The sequence below is a fragment of the Sarcophilus harrisii genome, chromosome 3 (assembly GCF_902635505.1).
Source record: "Sarcophilus harrisii chromosome 3, mSarHar1.11, whole genome shotgun sequence".
In the NCBI taxonomy this organism is placed as follows: Eukaryota; Metazoa; Chordata; class Mammalia; order Dasyuromorphia; family Dasyuridae; genus Sarcophilus; species Sarcophilus harrisii.
In genome coordinates, this window is record NC_045428.1 from 229,242,774 (window position 1) to 229,262,815 (window position 20,042).

At 35.0% G+C, this 20,042-nt stretch overlaps 1 protein-coding gene across 4 annotated transcripts in view; it reads right to left on the reverse strand.

Annotated features, from left to right (window-relative positions):
• TBC1D8 (TBC1 domain family member 8) overlaps window positions 1-20,042 on the reverse strand; it is a 123,533-nt gene that overhangs the window by 64,314 nt on the left and 39,177 nt on the right. For 2 of the 4 annotated variants that reach the window (XM_003765662.4, XM_031959153.1), the window contains exon 2: window positions 9,498-9,608. In XM_003765662.4, the coding sequence (XP_003765710.1) occupies window positions 9,498-9,608 (111 nt within the window). Of the gene's footprint in view, window positions 1-9,452; window positions 9,609-20,042 lie in introns of all 4 variants that reach the window. The other 2 variants (XM_023500430.2, XM_031959152.1) reach the window with 1 other exon arrangement.

Sequence of the window (20,042 nt, forward strand, 5' to 3'; positions counted from 1 at the left end):
AACCAATTAATAACACTTTCTATCCAGCACTAATACAGACAACTAATCGCTATACAGACCTTGGTTGAAATCCATTTAGAGTCATGTGACCTAACTTCAAAGCATAAGCAAGCAGGGTAAAACAGATGCACTTTTAAATCCCTGAAAGCCTTCTTTTTCTTCCTATCAAGTTCAAACACCCTCTTTTTAAAAAAGGCACAACAAACCTCATCCATTAAAAAGATATAATTATAGCCCAACACATTAAGTATTTATTCATAAGTTCTTAAGTATTTATTCAGAAGTTCCAATAGAAACACATTCTCAAAGAATGAAAAGATTTGACCAAATCCAACACCCATGACCCTGGGATGGGAGTGGGAAATATTTCCTTTCATTAAAGGTTATTACAAGTTTAAGGATTCTTATTATTTGCTTACTTTTTTAACTCAAGAAAAATGAAATTCACCTATATGGATCTTCATCCAAGACATTATTGATGCGGAAAAGATTCCAATCTTTGATTCCCAACCCCCCCTAGTTAATGTAAATTACCCTTTGACTCACAAATCCTGGTCCCTTTGAATTCCAATAGAAGATCTGGACCTGTCCCAGCCCCACCCGGATCTGAGCCAACTTTGGGGCTACACCCCAAAGCCCCTCGAGCTAAGTCTCCAACTTGGGAACCCCTCTTCACAGAGATTCCAAACATGGCAGCCATGTGAGGACCCTCTGTCCACTAGACCCTCTGTCCGGTGCCCTCCTTATCTCTACCTTCACCTATCTCCTACTTCTAAACTCAGTAATAAACCTCTTTTATCAATCTAGCTCTCTGGGCCAATAAATGCTTTTATTGGGAATTTGCCGTATCCTTGCGCCGAATCCAAGGGGGTTGCAGGGGAACTCTGTTTGACTCCCTGTACCCCAAACCTGCCACTAGACCTTAACTAAACCCTAATTTCATTTAGGTACCCCAAATCTAGACCTCAACATGTGGTCTACACCTCAACATTATGGCATACCAGATAGGGTGCTGGATTTGGAATTAAAAAAGGTCCAAATCATGCCTCAGACACTAGTACTTCTGAACTTGAAATTAGGAAAGACCTGGTTAAATTCTGTCTCTGATTCTTACTATTTGCAGGACCAAAAATATATTGCTTAATTTCTTTAAATTTCAATTTCCTCATCATGGTGTAATGGAGAGAGCACTGGACTTGGAATCAGGTAGATTCAATATTCCTTAATTTAAATTTGGCTTCAGACACTCATTAGCTGTGTGACCCTAGGCAAATCACTTAACACTTCAGTTTCCTCATCTGTAAAATGAGTTGGAGAAAGATATACCAAATCATTTGTGCCATGGAAACCCGAAATGGAATTGTAAAGAATTGGACACAATTGAAAATCAATCAAATGACAACAAAATGAGAATACCAGTAAAATCTGCCTCATTAGGTTATTGTAAGGATCATATGAGATCATATATATAAAAGTACTTTTGCAAATTGAAATGCTATCTAAATGACATTATTATTATAGTTTTATTATAAAGTAATATAATAATAAATAAAACAATATATTATTATAAATGAAATTATTATTATTATTGATTATACTTTCAATTCCAAGCAATTCACATATTTAGAACTACCACTGCAGAACTCCAGGATCACAAAATATTAGAGCTGGGCAAGTTATTTAACATCTTTGGACCTGAGTTTCCTAATGTGTAAAATAAGACAGTAAATTACATGGTATCTAAAGTGCCTTCCATCTCAAAATCTAACTGCCATGATGAATCCAATGCTTTCCTTTTACAGGTAAGGAAAATGAGGGAAAAAGATAAAGAGTAACTTCATTATTTATTTACTTCTACATCCAAATCCATTACTGATATGACTCAAAATCATGTCATTTTTATTAGTGAAAAAGGACATTAAAGATGAATATATGCTTTCCTACTGCACCCTAAGGATCACAGGACCTTTCCATCTGACTTGCACCTGAAATCTCCCTATGTTTTGTCTTTCTTGTTAGAAGGAGCTCCCTGAGAGCAATGCCTGCCTTACTTTTAAAATTGTATCTTCCAGCACTTAGCCCAAGGCTTTGTACATAATACATAGTGATAAATGCTTAACAAATGCTTTATTCATTTATTCATTGCTAACTCTCAAAATGACTTTCCCCACATTGATGTTTATATTCAACTCATATGACTACCATAACTAATCCTTTTGATTAATTTAGCCTGGTCATATCATTCATCTACACAAATATCTTCAGGGGATTTACTGACTACCAAATAAAGTTTAAACTCTTTTCTTTACTTGGCATTCGAAGTTCTCTACATCTGTCTACACCTTTTTCCCCTTTTCAAATAATTTCCATTCACAGCAGGAATTCTTAACTTTTCATGTGTAGTGGGTCCTTTTACAATCTGGAAAATCCTAGCTTCTCACAATAATGCCTTTTTGTTTTAGTTGCATCCAACTCTTCATGACCCCATTTGGGATTTTCTTGGCAAAGATACTGAGTGGTTTGCCATTTCCTTCTCCAGCTCATTTTACAGAGGAGTAAACTGAGGCAAGCAGGGTTATGTGACTTACCCAGGTTCACACAGTTAGTAAGTGTCTAGGGCCAGATTTGAACTCAGGAAATTGGGTCTTCCTGACTCCAGCCCTCTAGGCTCTAGCACCTAGCTGCCCATAATGTTTTTAAATGAAGAAAACAAAATATACAGGATTGCCTCTCCCATTTGATTGTTAGCTCCTAAAAGGCAGGGACTATCTTTTGCCTTTTTTTTTTGGGGGGGGGGGTTTCTCCAACACTCAGCAGATTGCCTGGCACATGGTAGGCACTCAATAAATGTTTGTTAGCTATTGACTAACAGCAAAAGTACAGTTATGAAAATATTTTTTAAAACAAAGGCATAATCCCTGTACTTAAGGAATTCCCAGCACCTTCTTCATTCTAAAACCTCTGTGCCCTTGCTTATGCTGCTTTATATGCCTAGGATGTCTCCCCTTTGCCTTATTTTCAATTGAATTTCTTCTCATCCACCTTATTTAGATCCCATCATGAGTGTCATCTGCTCCACAAAGTGTCCTTTAATCCTTCCAGGCAGACACTACCTTCTTCCTCACACTTTGCAGAGTGCTTGGTTTGTGACTGGCTTTTATTTTTGGACTGATCTGTGATTTCATTGATTTTATGTCCCCACCAATGCAAATCAGCACTTTCTCTGCAATTTAGAGACCTGGGACACTGACAGATGAAGTGACTTGTGCTAGACCATAGAATCAGGATGTGACAGGGATGACTGAATGCAACTCATCCTGACACTGAGGCTACTGCCCCATCTATAATTACATGATGTCTTTTGCAACTTTTATGACATTGCGTATTATCAGTATCTTGTTTGCATCCCAATGATCCTAACAGACTATGAATTTTATGAAGGCAGGGGAGCTTATATAAACTTTTTAACCCTCCCCAGCCCCCAGCAAAATACTGTGTACACAGTAAGTGCTTAATGAATGTGTATTAAATGAAAAATCCAACAAATATATTAAATACTCACTGCATAAAACTCACTGTGCCAGGTGCTGGGGATGCAAAAAAAAAAAAAAGAGGCAGAGAGGATCATGAAGGAGGTGAATCAACTCTAGTCATTGAGAGGCAGAGAAATACATGAAAAAAATACACAGAAGGTAAAAAAAATAAGTCTTGCATGGCTAGCATTTACAACACTTTGTATGGATATGTAGGAGCCAGATGACGAGTCTTTACTGACAGAACCATTAATTAGACAGTGAAAAGCCACTGAAAATTTCTGAATAGAAAAATACAGTGATCACAGTACTATTTTAAGAAGATTACTTGGGCAATAGTGTAAGTTGGAGGTGTCAAACATGGGCAGTAATATTCCCCAGTGCTACAGAACCAGATTAAAATGTAATTGTGAAATATTTTATCAAAAAATAATACAATAAAAGAAGGATAATATTAAAATGTGGTTTTCTAAGTCAAGTGGCCCACAGGGATCCTTACATATACTAGTCCCCCATTTCTTTTTGCTTTTGATCCCACTGATACAATTGATCAATTAGAAAAAGGATTGTCTGAAGACAGGAATATTAGTTAGGAAGTTATTAAGGGTGTCTAGGCAAGAAGAGATGAAGGGGAATGGAAAGGAAAGGTCAAATGCAAGGAAGAGCTAGAAAATTAGAAAATACTTGCTAGAAAACTGAAAAAATGTGTTGGGAGAGGAAAAGTGAAAAGGAACTCAAAGATACGAGTTTAGACACCTCAGATGACCATGAAGCAAATCACTTAACCTTCCTAAGCACCACTTTTTCAATCTGTGAAATGGAATTATTATTGGCTACCCATCATGCATTATCTATCTCACAGAGTTATTATGAAGATTAAATTAAACAATATTAGTACTATGCCTGTTTTCTCTACTTCTATATTTGGATTGATATAGTGAGTTAAAACACATTATTTATCTCATTTCATGATCACAACAACATTATGCAAAAGTAATTGTGTCCATTTTATAAAAGAAACTAAGAAAGGCTTCTAGAACCTAAATGACTTGTCTGAGATTGAACAAAGTTGTGCCATGATGTTTTCTGATATCCCTTCCAGCTCTGAAATGCTATGGCTCTGTGCAAAAAAGGAAAGTAAGAAGAGAGAAGAAGGAATCTAGGAAGAAAGAAAACAACCCTTTTGTTGAGTTTGAAGTGAGCTATTTTAAGATATAGAATTCATATTTTTTTAAACAATTTTGAGAAACACTCATAGGAGTCTTCCAAAAGTCTTCACTTGTGCAGGTTTCATTATTTGAGCTTATTTACTATTCTCAGTAACATCAAAATGGAAATTAAGTCCAGGGTGTAGCTTCCTAATAATATTTTTCTCAGTTTGGACTCCCCCACCTCCCACCATGGAAAATTTCAGCCAAAACAAAACTGCCCTAAGGAAATCATGAAGAACTGAAAATATGCATGACAACACATATTCCAATTTAGACAAAGTGTTTACCATTGTAAACACTCTCACTTACGTCCTGTTGGCCAATCTTCCTGTACTTTCTTTGAATTAACTGCATAGTGAGTTCTATATTTAAAAAAATGACCAGTCTGGCACTCCCTTCAAGACCCTGGCACAGGTTAGACACAAAAGAACAGAGTCCATCCCCAAGTACAACTCACACTAGATCATTTCCTCTTTTAATGAGCACGCAAACAACAATTACAGAACCAAGAAACTTAGTTATGAGGAAGGTTAAGAAATAAGATAAGTGGAAGGGACAGAAAGAGAAGGAGACAAAGAGAAAGGAGACTAGGTAAGTTTCTATATACAAGCTAACAAGACCATAGATTTTGAACTAAAAGAGACCTCTGATGTCATCCAGTTCAATGTCTTCATTTTAAAGATGAAGAAACTGAGAATCTGAGATATTAAGCAATTTGCCTACAGTTTCACAGATGGTAAAGTAAAAATTAGATTTTAAATTATCTGATGTCAAATCTAACATTCTTTCCACTACATGACCCTAGGCCATGAAAACATATTAATTCTTCCTTTGCCAATGATAAAAACCCTAACTCAAAAATATAAAACACTTAAGGCCAAGGAGAAAGGCAAAGAAAAATTTATATTTAGACTTCTCTGATCAATTCAACTTTTGATATATTTGTAGACTGACAACAACTAAGACCCCTCTTTTCTGATGAGATCCAGCCTCCACTAATATAGATAAATAGATAGATAGATAGATAGTAACCCATACACATATACATGCATATACTCATAAACTCAATCTCTTCCTTTCTCCCCTTTTCCCTCCCTTCCCCCTTCTCTCCTATTTAAGAAAAACAGAAGTAACACGATCCAGTCTCAATCTCTGTACTAATGGAGAGAGCAATTTCAAAGACAATCGAAAATGGTAAATAATTCACTCAGCTGCTTCAGAGTTACAGAGTTCTTCTTTGTGGGTACAGAAAAATGGAAGAATAGATATCTATTTATCTACATAGAGAGGGACTGGGGCTGTTATCTATGATATCATTGGTATAGGGAATGAGAAAATTTCCTCCCACACAGCAGGGAGATACTTCCTCACAAGTTAATAATCTTAGAAAGTTGTCTAAAGCCCTGGGAGCTTAAGTCACTTGGCCAGAATCACCTAACCTGTGTGGATTATAAACAGGACTTGAATCCTGGTCTTCTTGTCTTTGAAGACAGTTCCTGTTGGGATATCTCTAAGACAGAGAGAAATAGAGAAGGAAAGGGAAAGAGAGAGGATAGACAGACAGACACAAGCATACATACATAGATACTCTAAACAAATCATTTAATCTCTTTTTGTTCAAGACAGTTCCCTAAGACTTTACTCTCAGAGACTTGTATTGTAAAGGGAGTTTTCTCATCCTGGAGTTCCTTACACTAATGAAATCACAGGACTAGTTCCTATACATACATGCATGTATACATGTATATATATGTATCTAAAGATATTTTGTATTTATATACAGATATACCTGTTTTATACACTTATTAATATATACATATATATATATATATATATATATATATATATATAAGCAGGGCTCATAGGTATATAATTAAAAGGGACTGGAGGCTATCAAGTTGAACTACATATGTATGTATCTGTGTACAGTTGTGTGCATATATACATACACATGTATAGATGTATTGTGTATGTGCATATATAAATCATGCATACATGTGTGTGTATATACCTATGTATGAATGTATCTATCTATGGGAGTGTGTGCACACAAGGTATGTATATGTGTGTATACACATATAAAATATGCATATGCAATACATATATTTATATGCCTGCATATGAGACTGTATGTCTGTGCATATGTTTACATATAAACACATATAGCATGCATAATGCACATGTACTATTTATGGACACAGTGTACGGTGGGGCTAATAAATGTTTCATGTAGGATAACACATGATCATAGATTTAGATCTAAAAGGCACCTCAGAATAATCTTGTCAACTCTATCTTTTCAGAGATGAGAAAGCTGAGGCACAGAGAATTTCAATAACTTGTTCAAATTTCCCACAAATTCTAACAGGATTCTTGACTTGTCATTCATAGTCTTTCTTGACTTCAGTCACTTCCATCTCAGATAACTATAAAATTGGGAAAAGATTCTCTTCTTTTTTGGGAAAGATTCTTTTCAAAAAGATTTCTTGTGTGACTGTGGGTTACTTATTTAAACCCTGATTGCCTCCAAAAAAAAAAATCCAAATAAAACAAAACAAAACAAAATTTCTGTTTTTGCCTTTGCAAGCTATAGGGTTAAGAAAAAAAAAAAGACAGTTGTTTCTATAAGTTAAATGGAAGGAATGAAACTCAAAACTCAATTAAGATTTGTGTGTGTGTATATGTGTATGCAGGTATGTGGTATACTGGATAGAATGACAGGCCTAGGATCAGGAAAGAGTCATCATCCTGAGATCAAATATGACCTCAGAAACTTACTATCTATGTGATCCTGGACAAGTCACTTCACCCTGTTTGCTTCAGTTTCCTCATCTGTAAAATGAGTTGAAGAAGAAAATGGCAAACCACTCCAGTATCTTTGCCAAGAATAGGGCAAAAAGTCAGAGGTGACTGAAAAACAACTGAACAACCACAACATATATAAATATGTATATGAATATGTTTTTGTGTATAAATATAGATATCTATATGTTTTAAAAGATATCATTTGTCTAAATACAGAACAGGGACAATATCTCATTTATAGTTCAAGATCTATTAAAATATAAGACATGAATCATGCAGATGAAAGGATAATGAAATGGGAGGTGGGAAACCTAGATTTTATCCTAGCTCTAACTGTGTGATATTGAGCAAATCACAAATCTCTCTGCTACCTAGTTTCTGTATCTGTAAAACCAAAGGTGTGGACTACATAGATTTTTACATAATAACTTATTGTTTGAAATACATTAGTGAAACCCTCAAACATAAATCTAAAATAGAGTCTATAATTATGGAATAGACTCTGGATAAAAGGAATCAAGACATTTTTGTAACTAAAGGAAATAGATTTTTTTTTTAATTCTAAAGTGAAGAAGTGGAAAGAAAGTGTCTTTGGAATAAAGAATTTTTATATTGATACAAATTTCACCTCTTCTACACTTTCCCTCATCATCCTATAAAAGCAAGAGCCAATACTGCTCTAGTTCATTTTTAAAACTAAATTTGCATTTTTTTAAACTAACAAAAATAGATTATTTTTCTCTTCCCTTACATCCATTCCCCTAATGCCATTGAACAAAAGAAAAGAAAAAGAAAACCAGTACAACAAAAATGCATAGAAATTCCAGCATCAAATGAGCCCCCCAAAATAGTCTCATTCTGGATCCTCTGTCAGTAAGAAGGTAGTCTTCTGCAATTATGATTTGTAATTACTTTAATCAGACTTCTTACAAATTTTCAAAATTATTTGTTTATACAATATAGTTATCATAAACTATTTCTGCTTCCTTTTCTATAGTAACCACCATCATAGTTACCAACCACATTTCATTCCAATTTCTCAATTCCTTCCTATGACTTACCTACATTTTGAAATGCTAGAATCAAACAATTCCTTCTTTAATGCCAAGGACAGAATAAAATCAGACAAACAGGTTTTTCAAAATATAGTCACCTACCCACATAGGAAGGAAGTACATAACTTAAATTAGCACCATTGGTCCAAAGGTATATTTATCCTTCCCATTCTTAGCTACTCAAAATCACCCCTAAAATCAAGATTTACACCGTAAAAATTAAATTCAATCTGTCATTCAGTTATTAAGCACCTAGTGTGTTGCAAGGCACTGGAAATACAGAGAAAATTAAAAAAAAAATCCTTGACCTCAAGGAACTTATTAAATTCTGCCTCTTCATCTTTATGTACTTCTGAAATATACTGCTTTGGAAGGGATTACTACTTTCAGTCATTCTTAGAGATACCACATCAAATGGGTGAGTAAAATCTTATAAGATCAGCACAAAATGATATTAAGGTTTACTTTGGAATTTGGGGAGAACTAAAAGAAATTTGTTCCTATGCCAAAGAATTTTATATATGTATGCACACAAATGAGTATAAAATAGGGTTAGGATAGCAAAAAGCATATTATCTATTCAAACAGACTAGATAAGCTCATTGAACCAATGAAATGCACCAATTCTAAGAACCATTAGACAAAGCTAAGACACCTCTAAATTATGGCTAGCAGGTATTTTTATGGTTAAAGCACACCAAAAAATCACTCCCACCTTCCAAAAAACAGCCAATGTGCTTATCCCCAGAAATCAGTGTCTAAAAGAGTGTTACCTTTAGCTTCTTGGACATGCATACTCCACATGCTCAGACATTAACTTTTGGAATATATTTTGGTATGTAACTCACCAATGGCTATGGCCCAGTAAACTTCTGATCCATTCAATAACTCACCACATGCTATGGGAGAGTAAACCTGAGATCCAGGAACTTGTAGCAAAATTCGAAAAGGGGCAACACGTGCATTGGAATCCAGGACTGCATCCAGTGCTCCTACCAAGCGACCTTAAACAGAAATGACAAAAAAGGGTATCTTTGAGCAGAAGAATACAATTGTAAACAGATCATAATGGAAACTCACCCTTTTTTCACAATGGTATACAGATTTCCTTCAATTCATTGAAAAGTAGGTCCTAGAGTCAAAGGACTTGGGACTCTTGTTTCCTAATCATTGTGGTCTATGATCCTCATCTTCATCCAAAGATCAAACAAATCGATCAATCAATAAACATTTATTAAACATCTACCTTATATCAAGCACTGTGCTAAGTGCTGGGTATACAAAATGAGGCAAAAATATAGTCCCTGCCTTCAAGAATATAGAGGATCAACACAAAGTAACAGAATTTAAAGAGTAAAAGATGAAATTATTTTTGATATTTAAAGGCTGAAGTGACTATCTGTAGTTCCATGATCCTATGATTTAAATGGGACCCATATTAGAGAATATTGTTTCTATAATGACATCACAAGCTTCCTTTCCTAGTCGTACTTCAAAGATATATAATTTTATCAGAATGGACACCTTGTCCACTAAATATAGATGATGGCAGGGCTTCAAAAGTTGCTGAGGCTGAAAAAATTCATCCCCTGCAACAAACATGAAAACGAGCCTTTCTGACCTCTACTAGGTTGGTTTTCTGAGGGCTGAGAGATATACAGTACCTAGCTTGATCCATTACAAGAGGCATTTTAAGCTTGTTGGAGCTGTCATCCTGTACTCTTCCATGACCTGATAAGGCATTAAAGAAGGCTTTCCATAGAGTTTCCTTAGTATCTTAATCACAATTTAACCTATTTTTGATAACTTATGATCTTATATGAGCATCCATTGTTAGCAGGGGTCCTCAAACTTTTTAAATAGGGGGCCAGTTCACTGTCTCTCAGATTGTTGGAAGGCCGGACTATAGTAAAAACAAAAACTTTGTTTTGTGGGCCTTTAAATAAAGAAACTTCATAGCCCTGGGTGAGGGGGATAATCGTCCTCAGCTGCTGCATCTGACTCGTGGGCTGTAGTTTGAGGACCCCTGAATATAGAGTACTACAAATATGGTGATGTGTTTGGGATCTCTGGAATTCCTTAGGACTATTTTGCCAATACATTAAATGGCTCTAAAACTGATGTTGTTTTTTCAATGTTATCTTCTTATTTGGCAGCACCAACCTCCTACTGATGTCAATATGTATCTCTAGCAATATCTTCCTTGCTTCTTCCCTATTGCTGATTAGGAATTTAAATTAAGTATATTAAATTGTTAACCACACTTTAACACATAATTCTCAGTTCATGCACTCTGGGCTAAGTCTTGCTTAGCATAACAAAGCTACCCATTTCACTGCTTTTTGTAAAGAAGCAGTTATGTTACCTTTATATTGACACATAAATGTGAATTATGAATAACCATTATCATTCCAACAAATACCATGCTCATTACAACTATTACCTTACTGCTTAAAAATATGTTTTTCTCTTAGTTTGCTGAGGTGCTCTAGATAGTTTGTAAGAAGTCTGATTACTGGATAAAAGAAAAAAAAATGTTGAGTTTGGAGTCAGAAAACCTGGGTGACTAGAATCTCTGAAAATCTCACTTACCTTTCTGGGATTTATTTTCCTCCTTCTACAGAATAAGGAAGTTAGACTAGATGGGCTCTGATGTCTCTTTACTACCTTTGTGAATCTGTATATTTAACCCTTTCCAGCCTCAGTTTCCCTATCTTTATATCTATTTTATTGGGTTGTTATAAGAACTAAATGAGATTTTTTGGACACAACTAGATGACACAGTAGATAGAGCACCAGCCCTGCAGTCAGGAGGACCTGAGTTACAAATTCTGCCTTAAATACTTACTTACTAATTGTGTGACTCGGCGAATCACTCAATCCCTACTGCTTTAAAAAACAAAAACAAAACACTAGTCTTCTTGTGTTTTCCCAGACTACACAGAGATAAATACAATTGCATGTGTTTGTATGTATATCCTACTTATGATTACTATTGTTGTGTCATGGAGAAGATTCCTTTCAGTTATGGTCTAGACTAGATGTAATGTATTAGAAAAGCATTTATTGAATGCTTGCTCTGTGCCAAGCACTGTGCTAAGCTCTAGTGATTCAAATAGAAAATAGAAGGAGACAATACAAAAACAAGTGTTCATCTTTAGGGCAGATGGAAGGGCCAGGTGGTCCTTAAAATAGAACAGCAGGTCAGATGCCAATGTCTAAGGGTACAAAAGGTAAAGCAAATGGTATGACTCATGAAAAAAGTGTAAAATTTTTTTATTTTATTTTTTTATTTGCAAAAGAAACTTTATGGGGCATAACCAGATAACGCAATGGAGATAGCACTGGCCTTGGAGTTGGGAGAATCCAAGTTCAAATCTGGCCTCAGATACTTAATAGCTGTGTCATCCTGGGGAAGTCACTTAACCTCAATTGTCTTGACAAAGGAATAAAACAAGAACCTTTATCTTAAAAAATGAAAAACTGTGCATATGATGTTTACCAGATCATCTTGAATGTATTCCTCTTAGTTGGAACTCATATTTAACTCATGGTTGGAATTTAATATTAATATAACTACTTAAAACTTGTTTGGAGTTTTTGTGGTTATTTCAGTTTTTTTCATTGAAGAACCTTATCATTCTGTTCAACACACCATAATAATTTCCAAAGGGAAATGATATTGGAGATTTCTGCAATGAGATTATAGCTTGAGAAACAACAGCAGAACAAATGGTCCCCAGAAAATGAGAGGTAAGAGGTAGTGACTTTGGGAGCCAGGATGGATCATGGAAATCCATGGCTGTGTGTTACTTAAGGCATAGGTCAGAATTTACCTGGGAGAGGGTATCTGACATTCAATTGAGTATCTCTCTTAAAGAATAATTTCCTGTGGCTGTCCAGGGCTTGCTTCATTCAATACTCATCTTATAGCTATTTCTTTTCTTTTATCAAAAGTTACCTATTTTAGATCTCATTATATCAGAGTTCAGATAGTTTGTAAGATAATAATTAATTGTCTGATAAGCTAATCTGCTTTAAGATGTGAAGGGCTGGAGCAGCCAGGTGATGCAGTGGATAGGGCACCAGCCCTGAAGTCAGGAGGACGCAAGTTCAAATCTGGCCTCAGACACTTAACACTTGCTAACTGTGTGACCCTGGGCAAGTCACTTACTCCCAACTGCCTCAAAAAAAAATGTGAAGAGCTAGTAAAAATGAGTATTCCACTTTCAGTGTTATATCTATTATTGTGTCCAAAGAAGGTATGCCCAAAGAAATTTGTTAGGGTGAAAATTTCATGTCAGATTGCATAGACTGGATACAAAGAAGAACTACATCACAGAGAGGGGTTAAACCACTTACACTCAAGGTGAGCCATGCTAGTAGTTGACACATCTTATGAGAAAAATTCAACATAAATACAGCACTTTACTATGACAACATGCATACATAAGTGATTTCACTATATGCTAGTACTGCTAACCTTTTGACACTGAAAGTATTATTAGAATGAGCTATTATTAGTATTATATACCCAAGCTTGGAGAGTTTAATTGATTTGTTCAAGAGCACCCAGCTAAAAAATATCACTGCTGGGAATAGAACTGGGGTCTTGATTTTGTGGCCAGGTGCTCCTTATAATGCTACTTACTGTTTCTAATGCTACTCCATCCCTTTATTCATTGTTGTCAAATAATGTTCCAATTAATTCATAGTCATGTAATATACAGGTTAAATATATATTCTCACAAGAGATTTTCCTCATCAAGAATTTGAGAAATGTGAAAATTGTTGTATGTGTTTTTAAATGTGTAAAATATTTAAGGCTAAAATCATCTTTTAAAATTGAACTGCAAAGATGACCAATAGCACCAGTGAGAAGCAATCACACATTTTCAGTCCTAGGTTTTGGCTGGCTATGTGTTAGAAGGTTGTGGGGGTGAGGGGTGAAGATTGGAGATGGTGACACAAAAAGGAAAGAGGAAAAAGTGTCAATGAAGCATTAACAAAAATATGGAGAAAGCAAAGGAAAGTTCAGAAGGAGACACATAAATAGCACAATTTTGTTATTATTATGTTAAATTTAATGAATTCTCACTAGCCACCAATGGATCCAAGGGTAAGCCTTATTTGGTCATTGTTTAGATTTTGATTGACTCAAATTGAATGTAAATTTAATATTAAAAAGACAAACTAAATGAAACAAGTTCACCATTTTATATATATAACCATTTTCCTTTTTGTATAATGAATTGAGTATGAGTAGATAAAAAGAAAAAAAGTTTTTAAAGAATACATTATTATCTCAGTCAGATTATTGAATAAACATATAGAAAAATGCCTATGTACCTTCCAGAAAAGAGAAATAAATAACCAATTCAATACAGCAATCATTTCAGCAAAGATAAAAATGACAAAATACAAATATAACATTAGGATACTTGTTGCCATTTCCCCAACATCGTTAGATCTGGTTGGAGTGTGAACCTAGATTCTCTAACTGCTGCTAGAACTTTCTATTAATTTATCAACTTTCCAATCATTGTCCAAGACATCTGGGTGTTCTGATTGTCCTCTGATTCTCTTAGCAAACTATTCTCTTGTATTTAAATTCTTTTATTCTTGGAAAGAATTAAAAGCATTTTATTTCCCCACTCATCATGCTCCATGCCTCAATTCACACTATTTCCCATATCCTCTGTCTCCATCTTTGCCTGCTAAATTCCTATCTTTGTTTAAAGCCCAATTTGAAAACCTCCTTCCTCTAGGAAAGCTTGAATGATTTCCTGGGTTGATAACAACTTTCCCCCTCAGACTTCACATAATGTTTTGTTTTGCACCTCTCTGAAGTACTCACAATTACTTATTGCATATCATAGCAGTGATTTGGAATCACAAGATTTGTATTCCAATTCTGACTTTGGATAAATCAATTCACTATCCCAGGCCTTGGTTTCCTCATCTCTAAAACAAAAGTATTGGACTAGATCAGTGGTTCTCAAAATTTTGGACTCAGGATCCTTTCTCAATCCCATCCCTCTTAAAAATTATTGCTCACGCTGAAAATTTAATAAGAAGTTCAAGAGTGATTCAAGAGACTCCAACACACCTCTGTATATCTATTAATATTTACCAAATTAGAAATTAAAACATCTTGGTATTAATTTTGAACTCATGGACCCCCTGAAAAGGTCTAGCAGACCCCCAGAGGTCCTTGTACTATACTGTGAGAACCATTGAATTAGATGAAAACTAAGATATCTTCCAACTTTAAAACCTATGAACCACCTGAATAAGACTTCTCTACTAGATCATAAGTTCTTTGAAGGCAGAGACTATATCTTACCTGGATAAATTTAGTATCTTACCTACCTCCAGCATAGTAAAAATTTTCTTTCCCAAACTGCCTTCTCAATGCAATGGTATTTTTTTGTGTTAACAAGAAAAGTCTCAACTTTATACTTTCAAGGTTGCACCAACTAGAACATACCAGGGCTGACTCATTTCAATATCTTTCTCTGTCTGTGACCCAAGGCCAGATTCTGATCCAGCCTTGATTTCACAGTCCACAAAGTAGCTGAGAAAGAAAGGATTACTGCTTCCCTGGTCTCTGGAAATACAACATTTTAGCTGTACAAATTCTCCCCTGGATCCATGATCCCTATCCCAATCTATAATTTACTACAATCACTGGCATCTCTAGAACTAATTGGGTCAGTTTAATGATGACCAGCAGCATTGATCCTGATTTTGAAAGTACCTGGAAACAGTAGGCGTCAACCTACTTTCTTCATTAGCAGACAGGAGCATTGCCCTTTTGTATTTCTGCTGAGGAAAAGGGTTGCTGTCCTTTACAGAAGCTTTCTTTCTCTTTGTTGCTATGAAGGACCCTACTTCTGTCCCATCTGCTATTCTTTATAGACCACTTTCATTTTCCATCCACATGCTCTAAGCTTCAGCTACTCTGAACTAACCTCTGTGCTCCATATTTTCCTACTTCTACACTTATTCTCAAGCTTTTTCTGATAACTAGTATGATACCCACCTTTCCCTCCTCTGCCTGCTGACTTCCTTATTTATCTTTTAAAGTCCAACTTCTCCAGGATACCTTATCTGATCCCCCTAGTTGATAACAACTTTTACCTCCATTCCCTCCAAGGTCATCATATAGAGCCTTTCTGTATTGTATTTATGTGTTGCTGAGCATTTTAATTATTTTTGTTTGTCTTATCCCCCTACTAGACATAGGAACCCCAATTAGGATAGGGACTAACTTATCCAAACTCTGTATTTGTGACACAAATAACACACTGTGATGCATATATCATCAGAGTCTAAATAATTGTTTGTTGCATTATTGAATTCAAGTGGTAAAACTAGGAATAAAACCCAAATCTAAGGTTCTTTTCCCTTTTGTACCAACATGACCACTAACTAATGAGATAGTGTGCCATATGTAGATAATCTGGAAGCAGAGAACATGTTTTCAAATCCTGGCTCTGGTAATTGTTACTTATGTGAATCTGGGTATGTCAGCTACCTTCTTCAGGTCTGTTTCCTCATCTATAAAAAAGCTAGTAGAATAAATAATTTCTAAAATTCCTTGCAGTTTAAAACACCATAATCCTTATGAACCATGCATATATGCACACTAGAGAAAAGCAAGGAGAAAGAGAAAGCTGTCTGAGTCATTCCTAGAATATATGCCATCATTTGACCTATTCATAAGGAAGTACATATATAACTTAAAAAATGAGATGTATAATAATGGGAAAAAAAGTAGAGCCAAATCATGTTATAATCAGATGATGAGAAATTTTAAAATTCATAAGGGTAACCAGCATGGTTGTACTGCATGCAACCCAATAAAACAAAATGCAAAGCCATGAGAATCATAAGAAAAGAAAAAATATGACTGAAGATATAAAAATGGATGAGGGACCGACCATAGCTGTCAATATACATTCATTAGGGAAGAAATGCCAAAAAGTAATTTTTAAATGAAAGCAAGAAAAACCTCAAAAGATGGAAGGGGTGAAAAATATCAACTGAAACATACATATTACATATGTATCCTGGACCTAGAATCATGTAGACCTCAGTTCAAATCTAGCCTCAGACACTAGTTGTATTATGCTGGGCATGTCACTTAATATCTTTTTGCCCTAATCAATGAATAAACATTTATTAAACACCTATTACATAACAGGTACTGTGAATTTCCTTCTCTGTAAAATGAGGATAATAATAACGTTATTGTTGTTGTCTTTCAGTCATAATTCAGTTGTGTCCAACTCTTTGTGACTCCATTTGGGGCTTTCTTGGCAAAAATAAGGAGTGGTTTGCCATTTCCTTCTGTAGTTTGGGTCCAGTGGATCATTTTGTCATGGAATCAGTGGTTAAAGTGACTTGCCCAAGCTCACCCAACTAGGAAGTATCTAAAGCTGTATTTGAATTTAATTTTTCTTGATCCTAGGCTCAGTGATCTATCCACTGAGCCAGAGGTAATAGCACTTACCTCTCAGGTTTGTTAAGGATTAAATTAGTTATTTGCAGTGTACAGCACAGTGTCTGGCACATAGTAAGCACTATATAAATATTTATTCTCTCCCTCCCTTCCCACTGACATAGTTGGTTTCTTTGTTTTGCTTGATAGTTTTAAATATCAAAAAATGATGTATTTATACCCTTAAAAAATTTTTTTATCACTATTTTGTTAGCCTAATCAGGGGGCTGTCCTTATGTTCATTTTAAAGTATATATGTTGTATTTCTCCAAAAATATTTTGTCATTTAAAACTTTTCTCAAATTTAGGTTAGTTTTCATCCCATCCTAAATAAAACATAGCTTCCAGCAGTAACTTCCTAATAAGGAGCTCTTCAGTTATTGAATTCTACATTACAGCACATGGTGGTTTAATAGTGATCCACAATCCTAGAATGTTTGCTCAAGGAAAACCAAAAAGGATTTCTCTAATTTTAAGCCAACAGAGTAATAATAGAAGAGATATGATTTCAAGTAACAATTTTTTTAATTCTATGAAACTACTGTATTTAATAGTATTTTATTTTTTTCCAAATACTCGTATAGTTTTCAACATTCTTTTTTTGTTAAACTTTTGTGTTCCACATTTTTTTCCCTCCCTCTCTTATCTTCCTCCCTTCCTAAGACAGTAAGCAATCTGATATAGGCTATACATGTGTAATTCTTTTAAACATTTCCATATTTGTTATGTTGTATAAGAAAAATCGTATCAAAAGAGAAAAAAAAACACAAGAAAGAAAAAAGTGAAAAACAATAACAAAAAGGTGCTTCAATCTACATTCTGGCTCCATAGTTTTCTTGCTAGATTTGAGTGGCATTTTCCCAAGCCTTCTAGAATTGCAATGAATCACCTCATGGTTGAAAAGAGCCAAGTCCATCAGTTATTTATCACATAATCTTGTTGTTTTCTAGAATGTTCTTTTAGTTGTGTTCAGTTCACTCAGCATCAGTTCATGTAAATCTTTCCAAGCTTTTCTGAAATCAGCCTGCTCATCATTTCTTACAGAATAATTATACTCCATGACATTCCTATGCCATAACTTATTCAACCATTCTCCAACTGACGAGTATCCACTCAATTTCCAGTTCCTTGCCAGTACAAAAAGTGCTGCAAACATTTTCACACATGTAGGTCCTTTTCCTTCTTTTGTAATTTCTTTGGGATTCTGACCCAGTAGAAATATTGCTGGATCAAAGGGTATGCACAGTTTTATAGCCTTTTGGACATAGTTCCAAATTGCTCTCCAAAATAGATGGATCATTTCACAACCCCACCAACAATGCATTAGTGTCCCAGTTTCCCTATATTTCCTCCAACATTTATTATCATCTTTTTCTGTCATCTTAGCCAATTTAAGAAGTATAAAGTAGTACTTCAGAGTTGTCTTAATTAAGTAATAATTTTTGTAATTAGGATAAAAACAGGAATGAGGGAACAATGATGGCAATGTAGTCCTATAAATCTCAGCTTGTAATCCTTTCTTCCTTCAAACTCTTGAAATTCTATATGTATTTAATTATCTTATATTATTCTGCACAATAATTATTTTATATAATTACTCCACCAGCTATACTCCTGGATTCAATACCACTACCATCTTCGTAATCTCATGCTGGACCTTCTTTCCCTTGCCATCTCCCACTTCTAAATTTCTTTGTGTGTGTTGTCTTTTTCCACGAGAGCCTAAGTTCCTTAGCATGAGAAATGAATTTTTCTTATTTGTATCCCCAGCACTTAGCACAGGTACTGGTAGACAGTAAAACCTTAATGAATGTTTCATTGAATTGCATCATTTGTAAATTTTATTGTACCTTACACCTATATCTGATGTTAATATCCATGAAGAAGGCATAGTTTGCTAGAGAACACAGCCTCAGAGTTCTAATCCTGGCTCTTATACCTGCTAACTCTGAAACAACACTGAACAAAGCATCTCACCTTAGATACCTTAGCATCTAATCTCATAATAGACATAACAATAATCATACTACTTAGATACAACATTGTTGTGAAGTGCTGAAGAAACTGCCAGGAAAATGTGAGTTATTAGTTTTCACAATTATTATTTCATTTCATTTTTTCAAATGAATAAAAGTTCATCTTCTCTCTCTCTCATGTCCCATATTGAAAAAGTAAAAATAAATGAATTATTATTCCTCAACTATTTGATTTTCCATCCTCCCTCCCTGGACCTTCAGACATAGCACAATGTTTTTCACATAACAGATACTGAATATATGATTGTTGAATAAATGTCCATGCCAAGTTTAAAAAGACAGCTACTGATAGATCTAAAATGCTCAGGGGCAAAGAGGCCTTCCAACTGTTGTCCATTTTATATACCCCACAAACTAGGGCCTATATCTTATTATAGATAGCAGCTGCTCAATGCTGCATGTGCTCTTCCTGGTGACAATCCAATAAAATAATTTTTAAAATAACTTTTTGTAAAGATAACACTATGACAAACAAAAGTGCTTTTTAAAGAAAGTTAGAGAACGAACATATAGGATTTCAGAAAAAAGCCAAGAAGCAATTGTTTTTGTTCTACAAAACCATAATCACAGGTTTTCCTGCCTGGGTTTATGCTCTAGAAACAATAAATCAGTTCGGACAAATGACATAAAATTCTATTACACCAGCCAAGAACTTGTCATGATTTTGTCCAAACTCCCCAAATGTGATCAAACACAAACAGAGAAGGAGACAATAGCATTCTGGTTCTGCATTAGGAGCAGCAGTCTCTGTCAGGATACTGACTGCTTCATCTATTCAACATGTTCTGAATGAGATTTGGGAAAAGGGAGGAAAGCAGAAAAAAGAGAACTCTATACTCATAAAAGTACTCTAGCCAGAGACCACACTGAACCTTCCCCACAACCAAATATTTGAT